Below are 18,193 nucleotides of genomic sequence, written 5' to 3'. Positions count from 1 at the left end.
GTTAGTCTGTATCAGCAGAAAGAATGATCTTGGGAGATAGGCCAGTCCTCGCTTACAGACAGCCCCCAGGCCTGAAGCAAATACTCACCAGCAACCACACACCACACAACAAAAACACTAACGCAGGAACCTATCCTTGCAACAAAAACCATTGCCAACTCTGTCCACATATCTCTTCAAGTGACACCATCATAGGACCTAATCACATCACACTATCAGAGGCTCATTCACCTGCGCATCTACCAATGTGATATATGCCATCATGTGCCAGCAATGCCCCTCTACCATGTACATTGACCAAACCGGACTGTCTCTATGCAAAAGAATAAATGGACACAAATCAGATGTCAAGAATTATAACATTCAAAAACCAGTCGGAGAACACTTCAATCTCTTTGGTCACTTGATTACAGACATAAAAGTTGCAATTCTTCAACAAAAAAACTTCAAAAACAGACTCCAAAGAGAAACAGCAGAACTGGAATTAATCTGCAAATTGGACACCATTAAATTAGGCTTGAATAAAGACTGGGAGTGGATGAGTCATTACACTATCTAAAAACTATTTCCCCATGCTAATTTTCCCCCCACTGTTGCTCACACCTTCTTGTCAACTGTTTGAAAAGGGCCATCCTGATTATCACTACAAAAGCTTTTTTCTCCTGCTGATAATAGCCCACTTTAATCGATTGGTCTTGTTAAGAGTTGGTATGGCAACCCCCATTTTTTCATGTTCTTTGTGTGTATATATATATGTAATCAATCTTCCTACTGTATTTTCCACTGCATGCATCTTATGAAGTGGGAATTAGCCCACGAAAGTTTATACTCAAATAAATTTGTTAGTCTCTAACGTGCCATAAGTACTCCTCATTCTTTCAGTATTTTTAGTGTTCCCGGTTTCCTGTTCTTCCGGCCCCCAAACCAGGATTTGCAGGTGCAGGCTCACCTCCAGAAAGGCTGAAGGGGGTATTTAATCTTTTTAGAAAATCTCACCAATGCAGTAATTTCCTCTTGGATCCTTTCTGTCATTCATGTGTCTAACTTCTATGGTTCAAAGGTCCATAAAAGAATACAAGAAATCTAAATCTGATTTTTTGTTGTTGTTGCAGAATAGGGTGAGGTGAGAGAAGCAGAATCCATTTATTACGTAGATGATTTTGTGCTATTATGAAGTAGTAAAATCTTTTCACTTACATGATATGGGCATTCATTTTTGCTGTTATGTCTGTAACATGATATCAACAGCTAAGTATATTACTAGTTATAATATAGTGCACTATTATTTTCCTTTTTTCTTTGCAGCAAGCTTTTTTGTTCAGGTTTTCTTTTTAAATTTAATAGATCTTGAGGTTTTTTTCTCACATATTGTCTGGTTTTATCTGTTCAAAATGATCCTTGCACCAGGGTGACTTTCCTGGGCTGGCAGACTGGAAAAGTTGCATGTTCTTTACAAGTGCTGACTCTAATTGTTCCTTTTTGATAACTGAAAGAATCCAGGTTTCAGAGTAGCAGCCCTGTTAGTCTGTGTCCGCGAAAAGAACAGGAGGACTTGTGGCACCTTAGAGACTAACCACTTTATTTGAGCATAAGCTTTCATGAGCTACAGCTCACTTCATCGGATGCATGCAGTGGAAAACACAATGGAGAGATTTTATATACACAGAGGACATGAAACAATGGGTGTTACCATACACATTGTCACGAGAGTGATCAGGTAAGGTGAGCTATTACCAGCAGGAGCTGGGGTGGTGACCTTTTGTAGTGATAATCAAGGTGGGCCATTTCCAGCTGTTGACAAGAACGTGTGAGGAACAGCACCCTGACAGCAGGATTGTCTGGCTATGTAGACTCCCTCCTCAGGCCCTACACTAGCAGCACTCCCAGCTACCTTCGAGACACCACTGACTTCCTGAGGAAACTACAATCCATTGGTGATCTTCCTGAAAACACCATCCTGGCCACTGTGGGTGTAGAAGCCCTCTACACCAACATTCCACACAAAGATGGACTACACGCTATCAGGAACAGTATCCCCGATAATGTCATTGCAAACCTGGTGGCTGAACTTTGTGACTTTGTCCTCACCCATAACTATTTCACATTTGGGGACAATGTATACCATCAAATTAGCGGCACTGCTATAGGTACCCGCATGGCCCCACAGTATGCCAACATTTTTATGGCTAACTTAGAATAACGCTTCCTCAGCTCTCGTCCCCTAATGCCCCTACTCTACTTGCGCTACGTTGATGACATCTTCATCATCGGGACCCAAGGAAAAGAAGCCCTTGAGGAATTCCGCCATGATTTCAACAATTTCCATCCCACCATCAACCTCAGCCTGGACCAGTCCACACAAGAGATCCACTTCCTGGACACTACAATGCTAATAAGCGATGGTCACATAAACACCACCCTATGCCGGAAACCAACTGACCGCTATGCTTGCCTACATGCCTCCAGCTTTCATCCAGACCACACCACATGATCCATTGTCTACAGCCAAGCTCTACGATACAACTGCATTTGCTCCAACCCCTCAGACAGAGACAAACACCTACAAAATGGCTATCAAGCGTTCTTATAACTACAATACCCACCTGCTGAAGTGAAGAAACAGATTGACAGAGCCAGAAGAGTACCCAGAAATCACCTACTACAGGACAGGCCCAACAATGAAAATAACAGAATGCCACTAGCCGTCACCTTCAGCCCTCAACTAAAACCTCTCCAGTGCATCATCAAAGATTTACAACCTATCCTGAAAAATGATCCCTCACTCTCACAGATCTTGGGAGACAGACCAGTCCTTGCTTACAGACAGCCCCCCAACCTGAAGCAAATACTCACCAGCAACCACACAACAAAAACACTAACCCAGGAACCTACCCTTGCAACAAAGCCCGTTGCCAACTCTGTCCACATATCTATTCGGGGACACCATCATAGGGCCTAATCACATCAGCCACACTATCAGAGGCTCGTTCACCTGCGCATCTACCAATGTGATATATGCCATCATGTGCCAACAATGCCCCTCTGCCATGTACATTGTCCAAACTGGACAGTCTCTAAGTAAAAGAATATATGGACACAAATCAGACGTCAAGAATTATAACATTCAAAAACCAGTCGGAGAACACTTCAATCTCTTTGGTCACTTGATTACAGACATAAAAGTTGCAATTCTTCAACAAAAAAACTTCAAAAACAGACTCCAACTAGAGACTGCTGAATTGGAATTAATTTGCAAACTGGATACAATTAATTTAGGCTTGAATAAAGACTGGGAGTGGATCTGTCATTACAAAAGTAAAACTATTTCCCCTTGTTTATTTCCCCTCCTACTGTTCTTTGTAAAGTGCTGGAAATGGCCCACCTTGATTATCACTACAAAAGGTTTTTTTTTCTCTCCTGCTGGTAATAGCTCACCTTACCTGATCACTCTTGTTACAGTGTGTATGGTACCACCCATTGTTTCATGTTCTCTGTGTATATAAAATCTCCCCACTGTATTTTCCAGTGCATGCATCCAATGAAGTGAGCTGTAGCTCATGAAAGCTTATGCTCAAATAAATAAATAAATAAACTCGAAGGTGCCACAAGTACTCCTTTTCTTTTTGAAAGAATTCACATACTAAAAAAGGACCTTGAATCCCCCTACAACCATAAGATAACATTCAATCATGAGACACTGACATGATTTCAAGCACATAAGAATCATTGGTGTTTAAGGTGCACTGTTCAGTGCAAAAGATTCTAGCTTTTCTGGACAGCTGTGTTCTCTCTTTCTTGTTCCTCCAAGTGGAGGAGGGAGTGGACTTTAGTTTTTGTATTGGCCATATATTCATTTAATAGCGCTTACTGGGAAAAGGAAAAAAGTCCAGAAACTTCCTCAATCATAAATATCATGAACTACTGATGTTTATTTAGGAGAGAAAAAGGAAAAATACACTGCCTGCCATCATTAAAAAGGGTGAGAGTTATTGTAACTTAGTCTTAGTAAAGTAGACTTCTATGAACCAGTAACTACAGAAGCCCCACTATTAACTCCTAGAGTTGAATTGATTCCTAGTTCATTAATTTGATTCATATTGTATGGCTCTCTTATACCTTTGAGAGGCTGTGCTGTGCTGTAGCAGCGGAGCGGGGGGGGGGGGATGTAGAGCCTGAATGGGAGTTGCTGGAGGCATTCTGTGAAGGACACAAGCAGACAGAATGCTTCTGAGAGCACTGGGGAATATGCTCAGAAATGACAATGCTACACTGTTTTATAAGGCATAATGTGTGCTTCTCCCCCCCACCCCCCAGTACTATCCTCCATTTACAAGAAAATGTGCACAGGGAACAGAGCCAGAGCCAAACCCACCTGACCATGCCTCCTCTAGGGTGTGGAGTGCCCATGACCTTGCTGACCCCTCCCCCCATACCCCATTTGTGCTGGAGGAGAGAAAACACAGACATTCTGGATACCCTCTGTGTAGGTGCACTAGAGGGAGAGACTGAGGGTCAGGTTCCATGCTTTCTTTCTCCTACTTGTTTTTTTTAGTCCTGTTGGTATCCTGAATCTAACCTTTGTAGACTTTATTAATTTAAGGATGTAATGATAATTTGCAGACATAACATCTTGGACTGTGATCTTCTCACATTACCTAAACCAAACCAGGTCAGGTTTGGTTAGCCCCTCCTTGGAGACTTCAGGAAAAACTCATATGCAGGGGAATGGTGTTGGTGTTTCAGTAGGTGGCACTCTTTCCTCTGAGTCAATACCCCAGAATAATGATATAAGGGAGCAGTGTGAAGCTGAAGGTATCATCTCTCAGATGGGACAGAATGCATCTTTTCTGATGAAATGTAAAACTAATGACCACTTGTCACCAAAGATCATATAGCACTTTTGATTGCTAGAATTCCAGTGTGAATCAAATTCCAGTTTACTTACACACTACTTATCTGAATTTCCACCAGTAGTTTTAATAGGGCTTGCTCTTCAGTTCTTGACTTAAACTGTAATGTGGTGTTGCTGTACACTGTTAAATAGTAATGTATTCCATTTCATAAGTGGTTCTGTTCTATTGGTAGTTAGAGATACATGTGATATTTATTTACAGAACTCTGGCATTGTGTATCCGTATTTCTACTGCTTGTGGGAAAATGTCCTATAAACTCCCAGCAGTTCAGATCTCATAAACCCTGCTTCCTACTTAAAACTGTAGTCTGATCTCCTCCTACAAATAGTTTGGAGAGGAGCCAGTAACAGGACTGCAGTGGATTAAACCAGAAAAAATATCCCCAGCTGGAGGAGGATATTTAGACATGCATAAACCGTGCAGCTCCATGCAGCTCTGGCTCCTGGGGGTACCTCTCAGCTACTCTGGCTTGTTCCAGCCTGATGGTGTCAAATCTGATCATTGAGAGGTGCATATTTTCATTTTGATTGAAGGGTTTTAAAATATCTGTCTTCAATCTGGAGGATGGCCGTTAAGTGGAAGTGCTAGCTGCGGCTGTTGACAGATGATCTTTGCAGAAGGATTAGTAGCAATGCCATTTAAAACAGAGGAGCTAGGAATATAACGACTATTCTGAATCCTGGTGCAGGAGCTAGGAAAATAAGGACCATCCAACTTTAAAGGGATGTATAATCCCTACTTTCAGGAACAGAGGTGGGCTCATTCTTTCGGGCCAAAGATTGGAAGTCTTGTTAGATAATGGGTATGTTTCTGGGTGCTAGCCCTTTTGGACATGAAATTACAGCTATGTGATCTGAAATAGACTTGGGGGATCCACAAGAACACTTACTCTTACAAAGATTTACACTGCCAAAGATAGATAGATTACAGCTAGAATTGGTTCTGTTCCTCAAAGAAGTTGCAGCCTTCTTGTGTATAAATTGCCTTTTTGTTTTCATTCATTTGATCATTGCCTTACCTATGAGAGTATGGCAGCATTTAATGTGTGCAGCATCTAGAGCAGATACTTAAGGGAAACTAATTGGCCACTCTAAAATCAGAATTTTACCTTGGGGTACGTAGCTGCACATAAACTCATTAACTGTAGGCCCTTTTGTTTGTGTGCCTCATTCTTCTACTGTGGTTTGCTCTACACTATGGAGCTCTAAGGTAGGTGCCTCACAAGGATTCCTCAACTGGAAAATAGAAGCATTAAATTATTCAATTAATACTTACGAAATGCACAGAGAATTGGGATTAAAGCACTGTGATAAGGTGGCTGGCCCCTGTAAATGAAGCAGGTCTGGCACCCCTGTACTGGAACAGGTGCTCCCTGTCTGGCCAATTAAGAAGATGGGGCAGCAACTGGAGGCTATAAAAGATTAGGGAGTGACCCAGTGAGTGAGAATTCTAGTGAGTCAGCCAAGAAAAATCAGGAGAATCAAGGAAGTCTGTGTGGAAAACTGCAGAGAGCAGAAAAGCTGTCTCGAAAAAAAGGAATGAGTGGGAAGACAGTGGAGGGGCCAGCTGGCTGACTTTTAAGGGCTAAAGCCAATGGGAGAAGGCTGAAAAGGGCTAGGGCCTAAGAAACCAGTGAAGGGGCAGTTTGCTGTCCTTCCTGAGCCACAGAGAGCAAAGGCTGGAAAGGACTGAAGCCTGAAAATAAACAAGGGATGATGGCTTTAAGCTGGAGCTAACAGCTTTTGAGGGCTGAAGGTGGGGAGCAGTGAAGGAACTTACCCACTTACATTTCCAGGGCTGGAGAGCTGGACCCAGAGGAACCACCAGAAAGCCAGGGTGAGTGAGGGATACTCCTAGCCAAGAGGCTGTGGGGGTTCCTGTAGGAAGAGCAGGCTTGTACTCCAATTGGAAGGGCTGGAGTGGCTTCCCTGGTAGAAGGATTGGAGAAGACTACAATGAACAGCCCGGGCACGGTGAGTGCTGCTGTGGCTGTGTCAGAGAGCCAGGTGTGATCAGGGATGTTGAGGTTGTATTAGATCTATTGCCTAGATTATAGTGCTGGGACTTCATATACACAGGGTTTTCTCTTCTGATAAATTAACTCTCCAAGGGCTCTTTATACTCAGAAAAACACTTTAAACTATTTGTGGGGTCTATGATACAGGAAAACTGAGTTCCATGTGTCTGTCATGGTGCAGCCTGCCATGGAGGGTGCTCTAGGTGGGGCTGCCTCATGACAAGCACATTTTTTTGTAGAATTTTTTAAAAATTATTTTTGAGTGGGACAGCCCTCCAGGTCCCCCAAAGACAACTGTCACTGAGAACACAAACGAGATCACTAACCCATAAGCTGCCCCGGAGATTCAAAAAAGGAGATACATGCTGATTTCACAATTGCCCTTTGGTATCCTTAGGACATTAGAAAACAAATGCTATTAAGCTAATGTCAACAGTCTTCAGAGCTGATCACCTGGGAAGATTTGGCTGATAGTTGGTAAAGTGCATTGGGATTCTTTGGGATAATATTATCCTTACGTTTATTTGTTACATTATTTGTTTGCTGCAATGTGTCACTCAGACTGTCTTTGGATCTCATGGTTTCCTTGGCTACCACAAGAGCCTGTCCTTTATGCATAATCATGTTTTTTATTTTAGAAATAATTCAAAGTAACCAATTTTATTGCTCATAAAAATGAGAAGCCAATAGCAATGGCTTAAGCAACAGAGTAAGCAGAAGATGTGTGCACTTTTATAACCATTGCTGTCAACTTATTTCAGAGCATGGTGCGTATGATGCTTCATAAAACACATCAGTCCTGACCTTCTACACCTTTGCCAGCATTATTGATCTAGTGTAATTTCATGGATGTCTTTTCTCTTACAAGTAAAATACAGATATCTAGATTGTAGGTTATGCACTGTTAATGAAATCTAAATAAAATAATTTTATGTAGCTTTGTTATTATTACTCAAAAGTTATATAGAACAATTTTCATTTTGTGTAACAATTGTTTTGAAGTCTTGGCTTGAGTCAACAGCCTTAATCCATTATCTAGGTGTCCGTGTCCAATTTGATAGAGAAGAAAATGAAAAATAAACACATACTACATCCATTTTAACATTGGTTTCTAGTTTGTAAACAGAGTATATCTGCTTAACTTTAAAATTGAAATATTGTGATAGTATTGGGTGTTGTGAATCTTAGTAAATTGTGCAGGTTTTATTTAAGTGGGGTAAAATATGCAGCACAATTGGTTCTGAAGTTAAAGCACTTTAGAAAATGTCCATATTTTGCAAAGACAAATTAAATTGCATCACTTTTGGGTTTAACACAAATGCAGTCAAAAGATTTAAACTGCTGTATATTTATTTGAAATGGTATTTGAACATTACGTGTAACCCAAAGTTGTTCCTTGAAAATTATAGAGGGGACCAAATATATTCAAGCAGCACAGAGGCTCACAAAATATTTATGGTAAGTGTCCAGCCCTTTAAAACAATAGCTTGCATACAGGATTTCTGAAGTATTTCCCCCCTCCTCCCCCCCCAGCTCTTCATTCTTCTTAATATTATAGAGACCATCAGCAGGTGGAAAGCTGGGACCGTGGAGTCAGTCAAATGACTGTAATCAACAACAGAAAAAGATTAAAAACTGGATCCATCTGCAGTTTGTTGTATCTTGTATATTTTCAATCATGTGCCCTGAATTATACTTTCAAAAGAGGGAACAAGTCTAGCCACTCCTACCACACACAAAAAGTTTGCAGCACTCATGCGGTAAGATGTCAGGGCTCAAACATCCATTTGTGGCACCCTACCCCTGCTATATTCTACTAATTTTGGAGCCTTGCCCCAAAATTCTAATGCCTAAAAGGAGAACAGATGTAGCCACTTCTACTGCACTGACAAAAACTGAACCATACCACATCTTGGTACATGAGGGCTGCAAAAACTCACATCCAGTACCTGGATCTCGGCAACTTCTGTCCCTAAACCCTGAAATTGTATAATTGCCATAGAGCACAAGTGCTGCCTGTGCATGGAGCCCTGCTGGATCCTGCCATTTTTGGCACCAACCCCCAAGTTGTACTGTCCAAACCTATATCATTGCTCTACTAGACAAGAAAATCTATGCTCCAGCACATCATTTGCAAGACAAAGCTAAAACACACATTTTGTGCCTGGGTTTTGCTAGATCTGGAGAAAGTTCTATTGCACATGTAGAAGCCAAGTGTGTCTGCTCGGATTCCATTATAAAAATATCATCTGATACATCCTGGCACATGAACATGTGAAAAATCCAAATAGACACCTAGATCCAGCAGGGTATAGCCAAGTTTTTTTTTGACTTACAGTATGGGGATTTAGGGCCAAAGGATTTTGTGACTTTACTGGACAGTGGAAATGGGGTGGTTGTTGTCAAAAATTGGCAGGACCAAGATGCCAGGTTCTTTGCACTGTTGTTCAGTTGGAATTTGGTTTGGTCTGGCTTTTTTTTTTTTTTTTTTTAAATGCAGTAGAATAACACTCATTCTCTACGGATGCGGTGGAATTTGGGAGATGAGGGATAAAAACTGCCTGGATACAGCTACTGGAACATTTTTATACCCTTATTCTCTTGGAATGCATCAGAGTCCAGAAACTTTTATGTACCAAGTGGCTTGTTCTCTATTCATGTAGTGGTATTTTGGGGATTGGTGCCCAGCACCAGCAGAATCCACCAAGATTCAAGTGATGTCAATTTTTTTTTTTTTGAAGCATCCATGCACCAGCGTACACACTTTTTTTTTGGGGGGGGTGGGGGATGCAGTAGGAGTGGTTATACCTGTTCCCTATTCATGCTGTGCAATTTGGGATGTGGGCCAAACCCCTGCAAGATCTAATAGGCACCCTCAGTAACACTATGAGCGGATCTTCTGCTTAGCAGTCTGTTTCAGGCTAAATGAGAGTTTAAGTTTCTTCTAAATTTAAAACCGAGTTACTGGACTGTGAAACATTAACCGTAGTTGCTTATTTCTAATAGTTGTAACGACAGTGAATTAATGAACAAAGTGATGGCTGTAAAATCTGAATGCCTAGGAAAGGGGGAAGCAAAGAGATCCTACACTGTAACTGTACTGGGTAGAAACAGATCAAGTCGCGAAGATTTTTTTTCTGCAGTTGGAGTAGATTTAGCAGCCTGATGATGTATTTCTTTATTTGAGGAAGTGTAACGGGTGGAACCTCAAGAGTGTAGCGAACTGCAGCCCTGTCGGCTGCCGGACGTGCCCCGAAAACGTGGCATTGAGCATTAAGCGGCTGGAATGCAAAATCACCTTCTGATGCCCCCGCTTCCAAAACAGTGTCGGGGCAGAGGCTCGGAAACCTCGCTAGCCTTCAAGCAGCCCTACCAGTGCCACAGTCCTAGGGGCCGTGCATGTGCAGCGGCACCCTGCAGACGCCCCTTTCTCTCGGTCTCCCCCGCCCCGCTCTGGCTCTGGCTCTGGCTCTGGCTCTCTCCAGTCTAGCCTGACGCAGGCAGATCGAAATCACCCTTAACAACCCAGCCTCCGGTAGAGTGGTGCCGGTGGGGTTCCGTTTAAGATTATGTCTCTAATCCTCCTTCCGTAGCTCAAGCGCGGCTCGCTGCCAAATCGCCCAGCCAGCCGGCGCAGGCTGGAGGCGTGTTTAAAGGGCGAGCGGAATCTGCCGGCGGCAGGTCGAGCGGGAGCGATCGGCAAAGTTGGCTGAAGTGGGAAGCTGCGGCTACTTCGGGGAAAGTTGCTGGGAGCGGGGGAGAGACCGGCTGCGGAGGAAGGCGCCCCTGGCCCGAGGAGGAGTATGGGCACTTTGCGGGATTTACAGTACGCGCTGCAGGAGAAAATCGAGGAGCTGAGGCAGCGGGATGCTCTCATAGACGAGCTGGAGCTGGAGTTGGATCAGAAGGACGAACTGATCCAGAAACTACAAAACGAGCTGGACAAGTACCGCTCGGTGATCCGGCCCGCCACCCAGCAGGCGCAGCAGCAAACCTCCAGCACCCTGCAGGGGGAACACAGGACCAAGAGGCAGGCAATTTCAGCCGAGCCCACCGCATTTGACATCCAGGATCTCAGCCATGTCACCCTTCCCTTCTACCCCAAGAGCCCACAGTAAGCAGGGTTTAAGCGTTGTGTACATCCTGTCTTTGGTAGTTGAATGGTCTCTGTATTGTCTGTCCATCCACTTGTTTAGACGAGTCCTGCACCTTCTGCTTTCCATTTCTGTTCTCATTCTCAGAAATATTCCTCCTAACGCTTCTCTTGGGCTGCCCACATTTCTTCAGCCACGGTAACTGCTCGCATCCCTATTCCGTGGTGTCTTTGTCAGAGGTCCAGGTATTCCCGAACCCACTGTGAGCAGAGTTCCTAGACCGTGAAGGGGGAAAGCGCATTCTCCCTATTACTGGGGTGAAATTGCCCTTCCAAAAAAAAAAAAAAAAAAACCCCGCTAACGCCTGCTTCATCAGACTGTCTTTTCCAATGTGGTACGTTTTTATGTCTGTTTTTGTGCTCATGGCTTCTGCCCTGAATTTGTCCGCATTGCTGAATGGTTGGCGTTTCAACTCTATGAAGCAAAACAGAATTGACTCTCCTGATTATTTTTCCCCTCTAAGAAAGGTGTTGCTAATTCCTGAGCTGCTATAGTTAGCACCCAGAATTTGACAGGCAAATCCAGTCTCGTGATTTCTTTCTTTCTTTTTTTAATTTGGTATTGCATCTGACAAGTGTGGGGTTTGTAAAGGTCTTATCTGACGCAGATCCTTAGTGTTACTGGTTTCATAGCGCTCTGCACAACTGCTTTGCATGTTTCCTGGGGTCAAGGCTGTATCTGAGCTGTGGCTGCTGGCGCTGTTGTCAGGTAGCTAAGTTTGCACATTTTTAGGTTTAAACATCATCCTCCGGGACGCAGAACTTGGATATAAAAATTGGCTCCTGGCTGCAGCTTAGCAGCCAAGCCTACCGAACTACTAGAGGAGATTTAAAATATAAATCCGACACGCAAGAGTCGCTATACTGCATTTCAGTCATCACCGAGGTTGTGATACAAGTGTCTCAACCAAGGAAATTCCGAGGTTAAAAGTTGCGTTGCATGTATACACTGAGCCAATTATGGCTAAGTATTGGAGCAGATGTTGTCATGCGGCACTGGGAAACTCCTACACTGTCTATGCGCAACAGGAGTGAAGGGCTGAGGGGAAGAGTTTTTGTTTCCTTGCTTTTTTGGTTTTATTTCCATCCGCAATAGTCTTTGTCTACATCATTTTGTAACTAGACTGCTCTAGCTGTAACTTGACTGCTGAAAACTTGGCAGTCGTCCTTGGTTCGGGTGTGTAAAGTGTTTTCACTGGTGCTCCTCATGCAGCATCTCCCCTTCAGTCTGGAGTGAGAGAAGGTGTTCATAGTTTGACGGGGCAGGGACTGTAGGTATTTGCGGATGCTGTTTAGAAGGGAGTGTCTGCTGATATTTGAGCTCCAAGAGCAGTTTTTGTAGCTCAGCTAATAACGCTTACTTGGCGACACAAGTTCTCACCCCACTTCTAACTTAGTCTTGTAAGGTATTGGCAGACATACCTGTGTATCTAATGAGGCATGTGGCCTTGTCTACTTAGTTTATCACCTTCTTCTTAGCCAAATGTGCCTAACAGTTCCCTGGATAGTTCTGTGGCATTTTATGGAGGGCTTTGGAGTAATAAATATCAAGCAATTAAATTTGTTAAAAGATAAAATGAGAGATAATTAGTTTGGGGTGAACAACGATCAACACCAATAAGAGACCTCTTGTCAACGAAAAATATAGCCGATCAAAGCTCTGCTGACGGTGTAATGTAGAGTGAGAGGTGAGGTGAAGTTGGTGGGTGAGTGACAGGTGTGGGGAGTTCCTTACCTGCCCAACTACAGGACAAATGGGGAAGAGCCTAAGGTTGAAAACAATGCGCAGGTTTCCATCAGACTCACGTTCTGAGTAACGCCCTGCCTTTCTTGATATTACTCCTCCCCGCGCTTGCGAGCTTTTTCAGGAGGGGAGAAAGCTACTCCTGTGACTTTCGCCACTGTGCTGTTTTGGTTGTCAACACACTAGATGAAGGGACAGTTGCAATAAATCTCTTTCAAGCTTTAAATAAAATTGGGAGATCATCTATCCTTGTTTTACACTTGCCGTCACAGACTATGCAAATTGGTTTAAGTGAGAAAACTGAGCACGTATGGAAGAGAGACACTATCCTCCATACAGTGCTTAATATCTTTTTCACTCCCCAATAAATGTTGATGTGTTTTGGTCTCATAATCACGAAAAAGCTTGTATACTCTTTAATTCATGTCTTATATCAGAACACCACATGCAGTTTAATGTGTTATCAGCACGATTATTTTTAAGTCATTTTGGAAATTTTTCATTTTTGATATATAAAAAAGGTTTGCAGTTCAATATCTTAACTTAGAACATTCTCCTAGACCATAAGGTGAGTAGGAATTTGTGTGGGTGAAGCAAATCTGCTAGAGGAAATATCTCCTAAGTAAAATATATACCCAATACTAAAAGCTAGCATTGAGTCTCTTGTACACATTACAATAGGCTAGCCTCTTTCTGTTAGATTCAGTTCACTGCTTGCCTAATGTTTTGTTTTATTATTTGACGTGTCCAAATGTATTTGTCTGGTCTGTAACCATCAAATGTGTCTCATTAAGAGTTAAAACTCAGAATCCCTGCTTCTGGGAAGTCTCTCCCCCCCCCCCCCCCCCCCACTAAAGCTAGTCAAAGGCTGGAAGGGGAGAGGGGCCTCATTAAGTCATATCTGTCTGATGTTTGTAGCTGACATTTTCCTTACGGTATGAGCGGTTAGTGAAAGGAAGGTGGTGGTGGTGGTGGTGGGGGGATTTCTCACAACAACATGGCTTATGGGTTGTTTAGGCCATTCTTGTACTACTTTTTCCGATGTGGGAAGTATGAAGCAGGGCACTCCAGCAGTTTGACACGTGGCCCTTGTATTCATTCCAGTCTGTATCGGATTTCCCATAGAAAAGCCTTTGAAGACTCTCTTTTTATTTGTGTCAGTGAAGCATAATAAGCAAGGAATAATATAGGTCTGCGCTGTCCCTCAGTCTGGCTGAAGTGAAAAACAAAGTGGCTAACAGATCTGGAAGTTTGAAAGTGAGCTATACATTCACTGAAGTGGTTCTTGGAAAGTGACATAATGCAATAACTCTGATAGGTAATACAAGATCAGGAAAGTTTATGCTCAGATAAATTAGTTAGTCTCTAAGGTGCCACAAGTACTCTTTTTTTCTTTTTGCGGCTACAGACTAACAGGGCTGCTACTCTGAAACCTTAAATAATTGGGTTATTGATTATGAATATCCAGATTGTTTTATATACATAGGTTTAAATGACCACCTTTTAAGCAAGTGAATGTGAGCACATCTTGTGTGGAGATATTTTTAAATATCTGTGTAGTGTATATACAGCACCTTTGTCTAAATCTAATAAACCAACACACCAGTCATATCACTTTTAAAAAGTTAATTCCAAGTCTGCAGGCCCTGTGTACAACCAGGTCAAGTTTAGTAATTGTGGCTTATTTTTCTTCTTTTTTTAAAGAAAAAGGTGGTTTAGAAAGCGCCATTCAGAGTTTACAGAAATATTATCTTGCATAAGAACCACTTTCCCTTCAAGGTTAAGGGCAATTCAGATCCAGTTGTGAGAGTCAGAAATAAGATATGTAATTCACTGTGTTATCCAAATATTGACGGGGGGAGGGTGTGTGTGTCATGAAATCATACCAAAATAAGGTACTTTGCTGGCATCCTTTTATTTAGGAAACTAATTCGCAAGAGTGCACTTCTAATTCTCTCTGGCCTCTTTAGGTAAGGGAGTGATTTCCTGCTGTAGTTTGGTTGAATTTTTTCAATAGTTTAAGAATGTAACTATAATGTGTACTTTTGAGTGACTGTAACGTTTGACTGAGAAGATTGTTGCATCTCTTCAGGAGGAAAAGGGATTGTATTTTAAAATACATCATTCCACAGAGTACTAATTCCATTGTGAAACCTTACACATCTCATCCTATTAATTGTTTCAGTGCTGTATAACCCTTGCAGCATGTCCATAACCCTCTTACAATTAGTAGAGATCACATGGCTTTAATAAAAGACAGGAATCATTAACATGAGGTGAAGGGCAGCATGCCTTCTATATTTCGCACTGTTTGGCTCAAGGTTTGCAGCAGTTATTGCGTTTCCCTGCAGTTCTAGGTAGAAGTGTAGTTATGTGTTTAATTTACTTATTCATTAATAGCCATTTAGGAGAAAATCCTCCAACTCCTTTCAGTTCTTCCATGGACACTAGGACAATGAAGACATCAATAGGCTCTTTTGAGAGGAGGTAGCGGGATAGTTTGAGGGGCAGCCAAATTCTGTACCCCAGAAAAGGGGGTTTATAATGGAAACACTAACAGATCCTTTAATACAGAGGCACTAGCTGCTGCCACTAGAATACAAATGGCAGTTTACTCTGGCTGCTGGGGCCCCATTTCCAGGCTTGTGTTCCTTGTTTCGCTGAAGACTAGGATTTGGTTTCCTGATGGGGGTGGAGGGGAGGGGGTCAGAGGGAAGCAGACTCTGTTTCTATTGTTGCTGTTGGCTGCGAAGGCCTGGCACTTTTTTTTTTTTTTTTTCCTTGTCGGCCTAGCAATGGAGGATCTCCACAGTATCCTAGCAACCAGTGTCTAACGCTCGCCTGCGGGTCTCTTCGCCATCTCTCCTCTAGGTGCCTGCCCAGGCCCATGAATTGGCTGTGTTCGCCCGTCAGCCCAGCCGCGCGCGCTGGCAGCGGAACGCCGCTTTACAGCTTATAGGCAACAAGCCCGCAGCGAAAGCGGCACCCCAGGCTTCGAGGGCGAGCCAGTTATGCAATCCTAGCTTTGGTGCTTGAAATTCCAGTCTGAATTGGTTAGCAGCTGCTGCTGCCTCCCCCTGCTCTCTCCTGTTAGTATCCGGTATGCTGGGGGCTCGGCTGCCTGCAAGATATTTCAACTATTCAGTCTGAAGGACAGTGCCTGGGAATGTTCTCGGTAGATTTCACAACCCCTCCCACAGCTAACGTGTGATGGGGGGGAGCAGTAGCAGGTGAGACAGTCCCAGGAAGGCTTCCCTTTGTCTCTCTGCAATAGAATAGCTCTTTAAGACCGGAAACTAGCATTTGTGGAAGTGTTTGAAGGGGTCGGCAGGTCCCAGACTCTCCTGCTGAGTCGACCTGAACTGTGTGTGTGTAGAATGGGAAGAGGGAGGCGCTGAGGATGGGGAGCAGAGCGAGAGAGGGGATACTGGTATTTCCACCCCCACCTCAGCTTGGACACCTGGGTTACCTAAAGGTATGGTCGTGGGCGGGGAAGTACAGGAGACCTGGCCTGTTTTGTGGGGAAGTTTGGGGAGAAGGTTGCACACATTCAAAGCTCCCTTCAGACCTGCCCCGCTTGTACTGTATTTGCAAGTCATCAGTATCCTGCAGCGGCTAATTCCCCTCTTTGCTGGGTGGGGGGGGGCAGCGTTTCCCCTACGACGCAGCTCCTGGGTATTTGCGATGGTGACTACTAGGTTGCATCGTAGGAAGACGTCCACCCCTCGCAGCTCCAGACTGTAACAGCCTTCTCTCCCCCCCCCCCCCCCCCCCCGGCCATCGTCTTCCCAGCCAGCTGAAGTTTTTCCATAGATATTTTTCCTTTTAAGGCAAATAGCCGGAGCTCAACAGTGGATCTCGAATTGAAACAGACGGCTCCAGTAGAGAGACAAGCAGAAAAGAGAGAGACACCCCCCCGCCCTCAAGCCCAGTCCGCCCCCCACCCGCCCTTGTCTGGTTAATTACAAACATCCGGGTTCATATTGTTAGTCGATCTCACCGCTCTGCGAGGCGCGACGGAAACGAACGAGCAGCAGTGACTAGGGGAGGTGGCGACACCTGGGAAGAGACTAACTACCTGGGTCTAGTCCGATATTGTAGTGTCAATTTTCTCCTCCCTCTCCCCCCCCCCCCTTCAAATTGTACAATAAAAATACAGGGAACAAGTCTTGCTGCCCCAGTCCTACTGCACAGAAGGGGGGCGGGAGGGGGAAATCTGGACCTTGCCACAGCTCTGCTCAATACAGCCCCCTTCCCACCTCCACCCACTCCCCCACCAAAAAATGGGTCCAGCACCTAATCCAAGCTGGAGCTACGCAAACTTTTGCTTCAAATTCTGGTGTTTAGAAAACCTGTGTAACCATTCCTACCACATGAAAAACATGTTTTTGACCCTGGCACACAGGCTAAAAGCTGGCTGTGGCTCCCAGTTCTACAGTGAAGTAAGAGCAGCTACACTTGTTTACTATTTAGCTTGCATAGTTTGGGGGTTAGGGCAAAAAGAAATTGCTCATATCCAGGTTCTGGATAGGCATTTTTGGCCGCACTCTTGTGCCCCCAACACACCGAGGTCCCTATTTTTCTGGGAGAGTAGGAGTGACTCTTGTTTTCGATCCCATAGAATTTGGGAAAGTGAGGCCCGAAACTGGCAGAATCCAGGTATATACATCTTTTACTCCCTCCTCTCACCCCCAAGGCTGTATATCTCTGAACTTCCATTGAAGCTCTGGCCCAGTTGCCGCCACCTCACCAGCCCTCTTCATTTCTGGATTCAGGCTGATGGAGGGTACTGGTAGCTTATCTCTCCCTCTTACTGTAAATTCTTTGATAAATGGTTAGACACTTCTAATTGTTTCTGATAGGGCCCCTTTAAACGTGTAATTTAATAATTTCTTAGGGCTAAGAATGGCAAAAGGAAAGGCTTTATATGCGAGATGCATGTTTAATATAATTGCAAATACCTCTGATGAAAATAAGCTTAATCTAATCAATGTCAGTAGCAAAGTATTATTTTCCTCTCTGTCTTAGCATATGAAAATGTATTCAGCAGCTATATAGCACGTAAAGCACAGTAGATGTAATAAGGATGTCTGGAGTACCAGAGGCGTTAATTACAGAGGGACGTTAATCCTAAGGAAAAATAAATTTATTAGGAATAAATGTTTGTCACACATTTGTTGTACCTAAATGTCATGGATAAAATCACATGAATTTGGATAGGTAATCTTAGTTTCTAATTTAACATTTTATTCTCCAGCAATTTGGTGTGAAGGAATCTGAATGACTGTCAAAGCACTAGAAAACCCACAGGACCCTGCCTTGTGATTTTCAGATAATATTACCAGATTTAGGATTTATCACATTAA

At 43.5% G+C, this 18,193-nt stretch overlaps 1 protein-coding gene across 2 annotated transcripts in view; it reads left to right on the top strand.

Moving 5' to 3' along the window:
- Positions 1-18,193, top strand: part of PRKG1 (protein kinase cGMP-dependent 1) — an 860,670-nt gene that overhangs the window by 69,635 nt on the left and 772,842 nt on the right. Inside the window, exon 1 of one of the 2 annotated variants that reach the window (XM_077821743.1) lies at positions 10,734-11,044. The exons of the other annotated variant lie outside the window; for it this stretch is intronic. Coding sequence (XP_077677869.1) covers positions 10,734-11,044 — 311 coding nt within the window. Of the gene's footprint in view, positions 1-10,733; positions 11,045-18,193 lie in introns of those variants that run through there. 2 annotated transcript variants of the gene reach the window in all.

This window comes from Eretmochelys imbricata, chromosome 7 (assembly GCF_965152235.1).
Source record: "Eretmochelys imbricata isolate rEreImb1 chromosome 7, rEreImb1.hap1, whole genome shotgun sequence".
NCBI classification, from domain to species: domain Eukaryota; kingdom Metazoa; phylum Chordata; order Testudines; family Cheloniidae; genus Eretmochelys; species Eretmochelys imbricata.
This window is presented reverse-complemented; position numbering and strand designations above follow the sequence as displayed.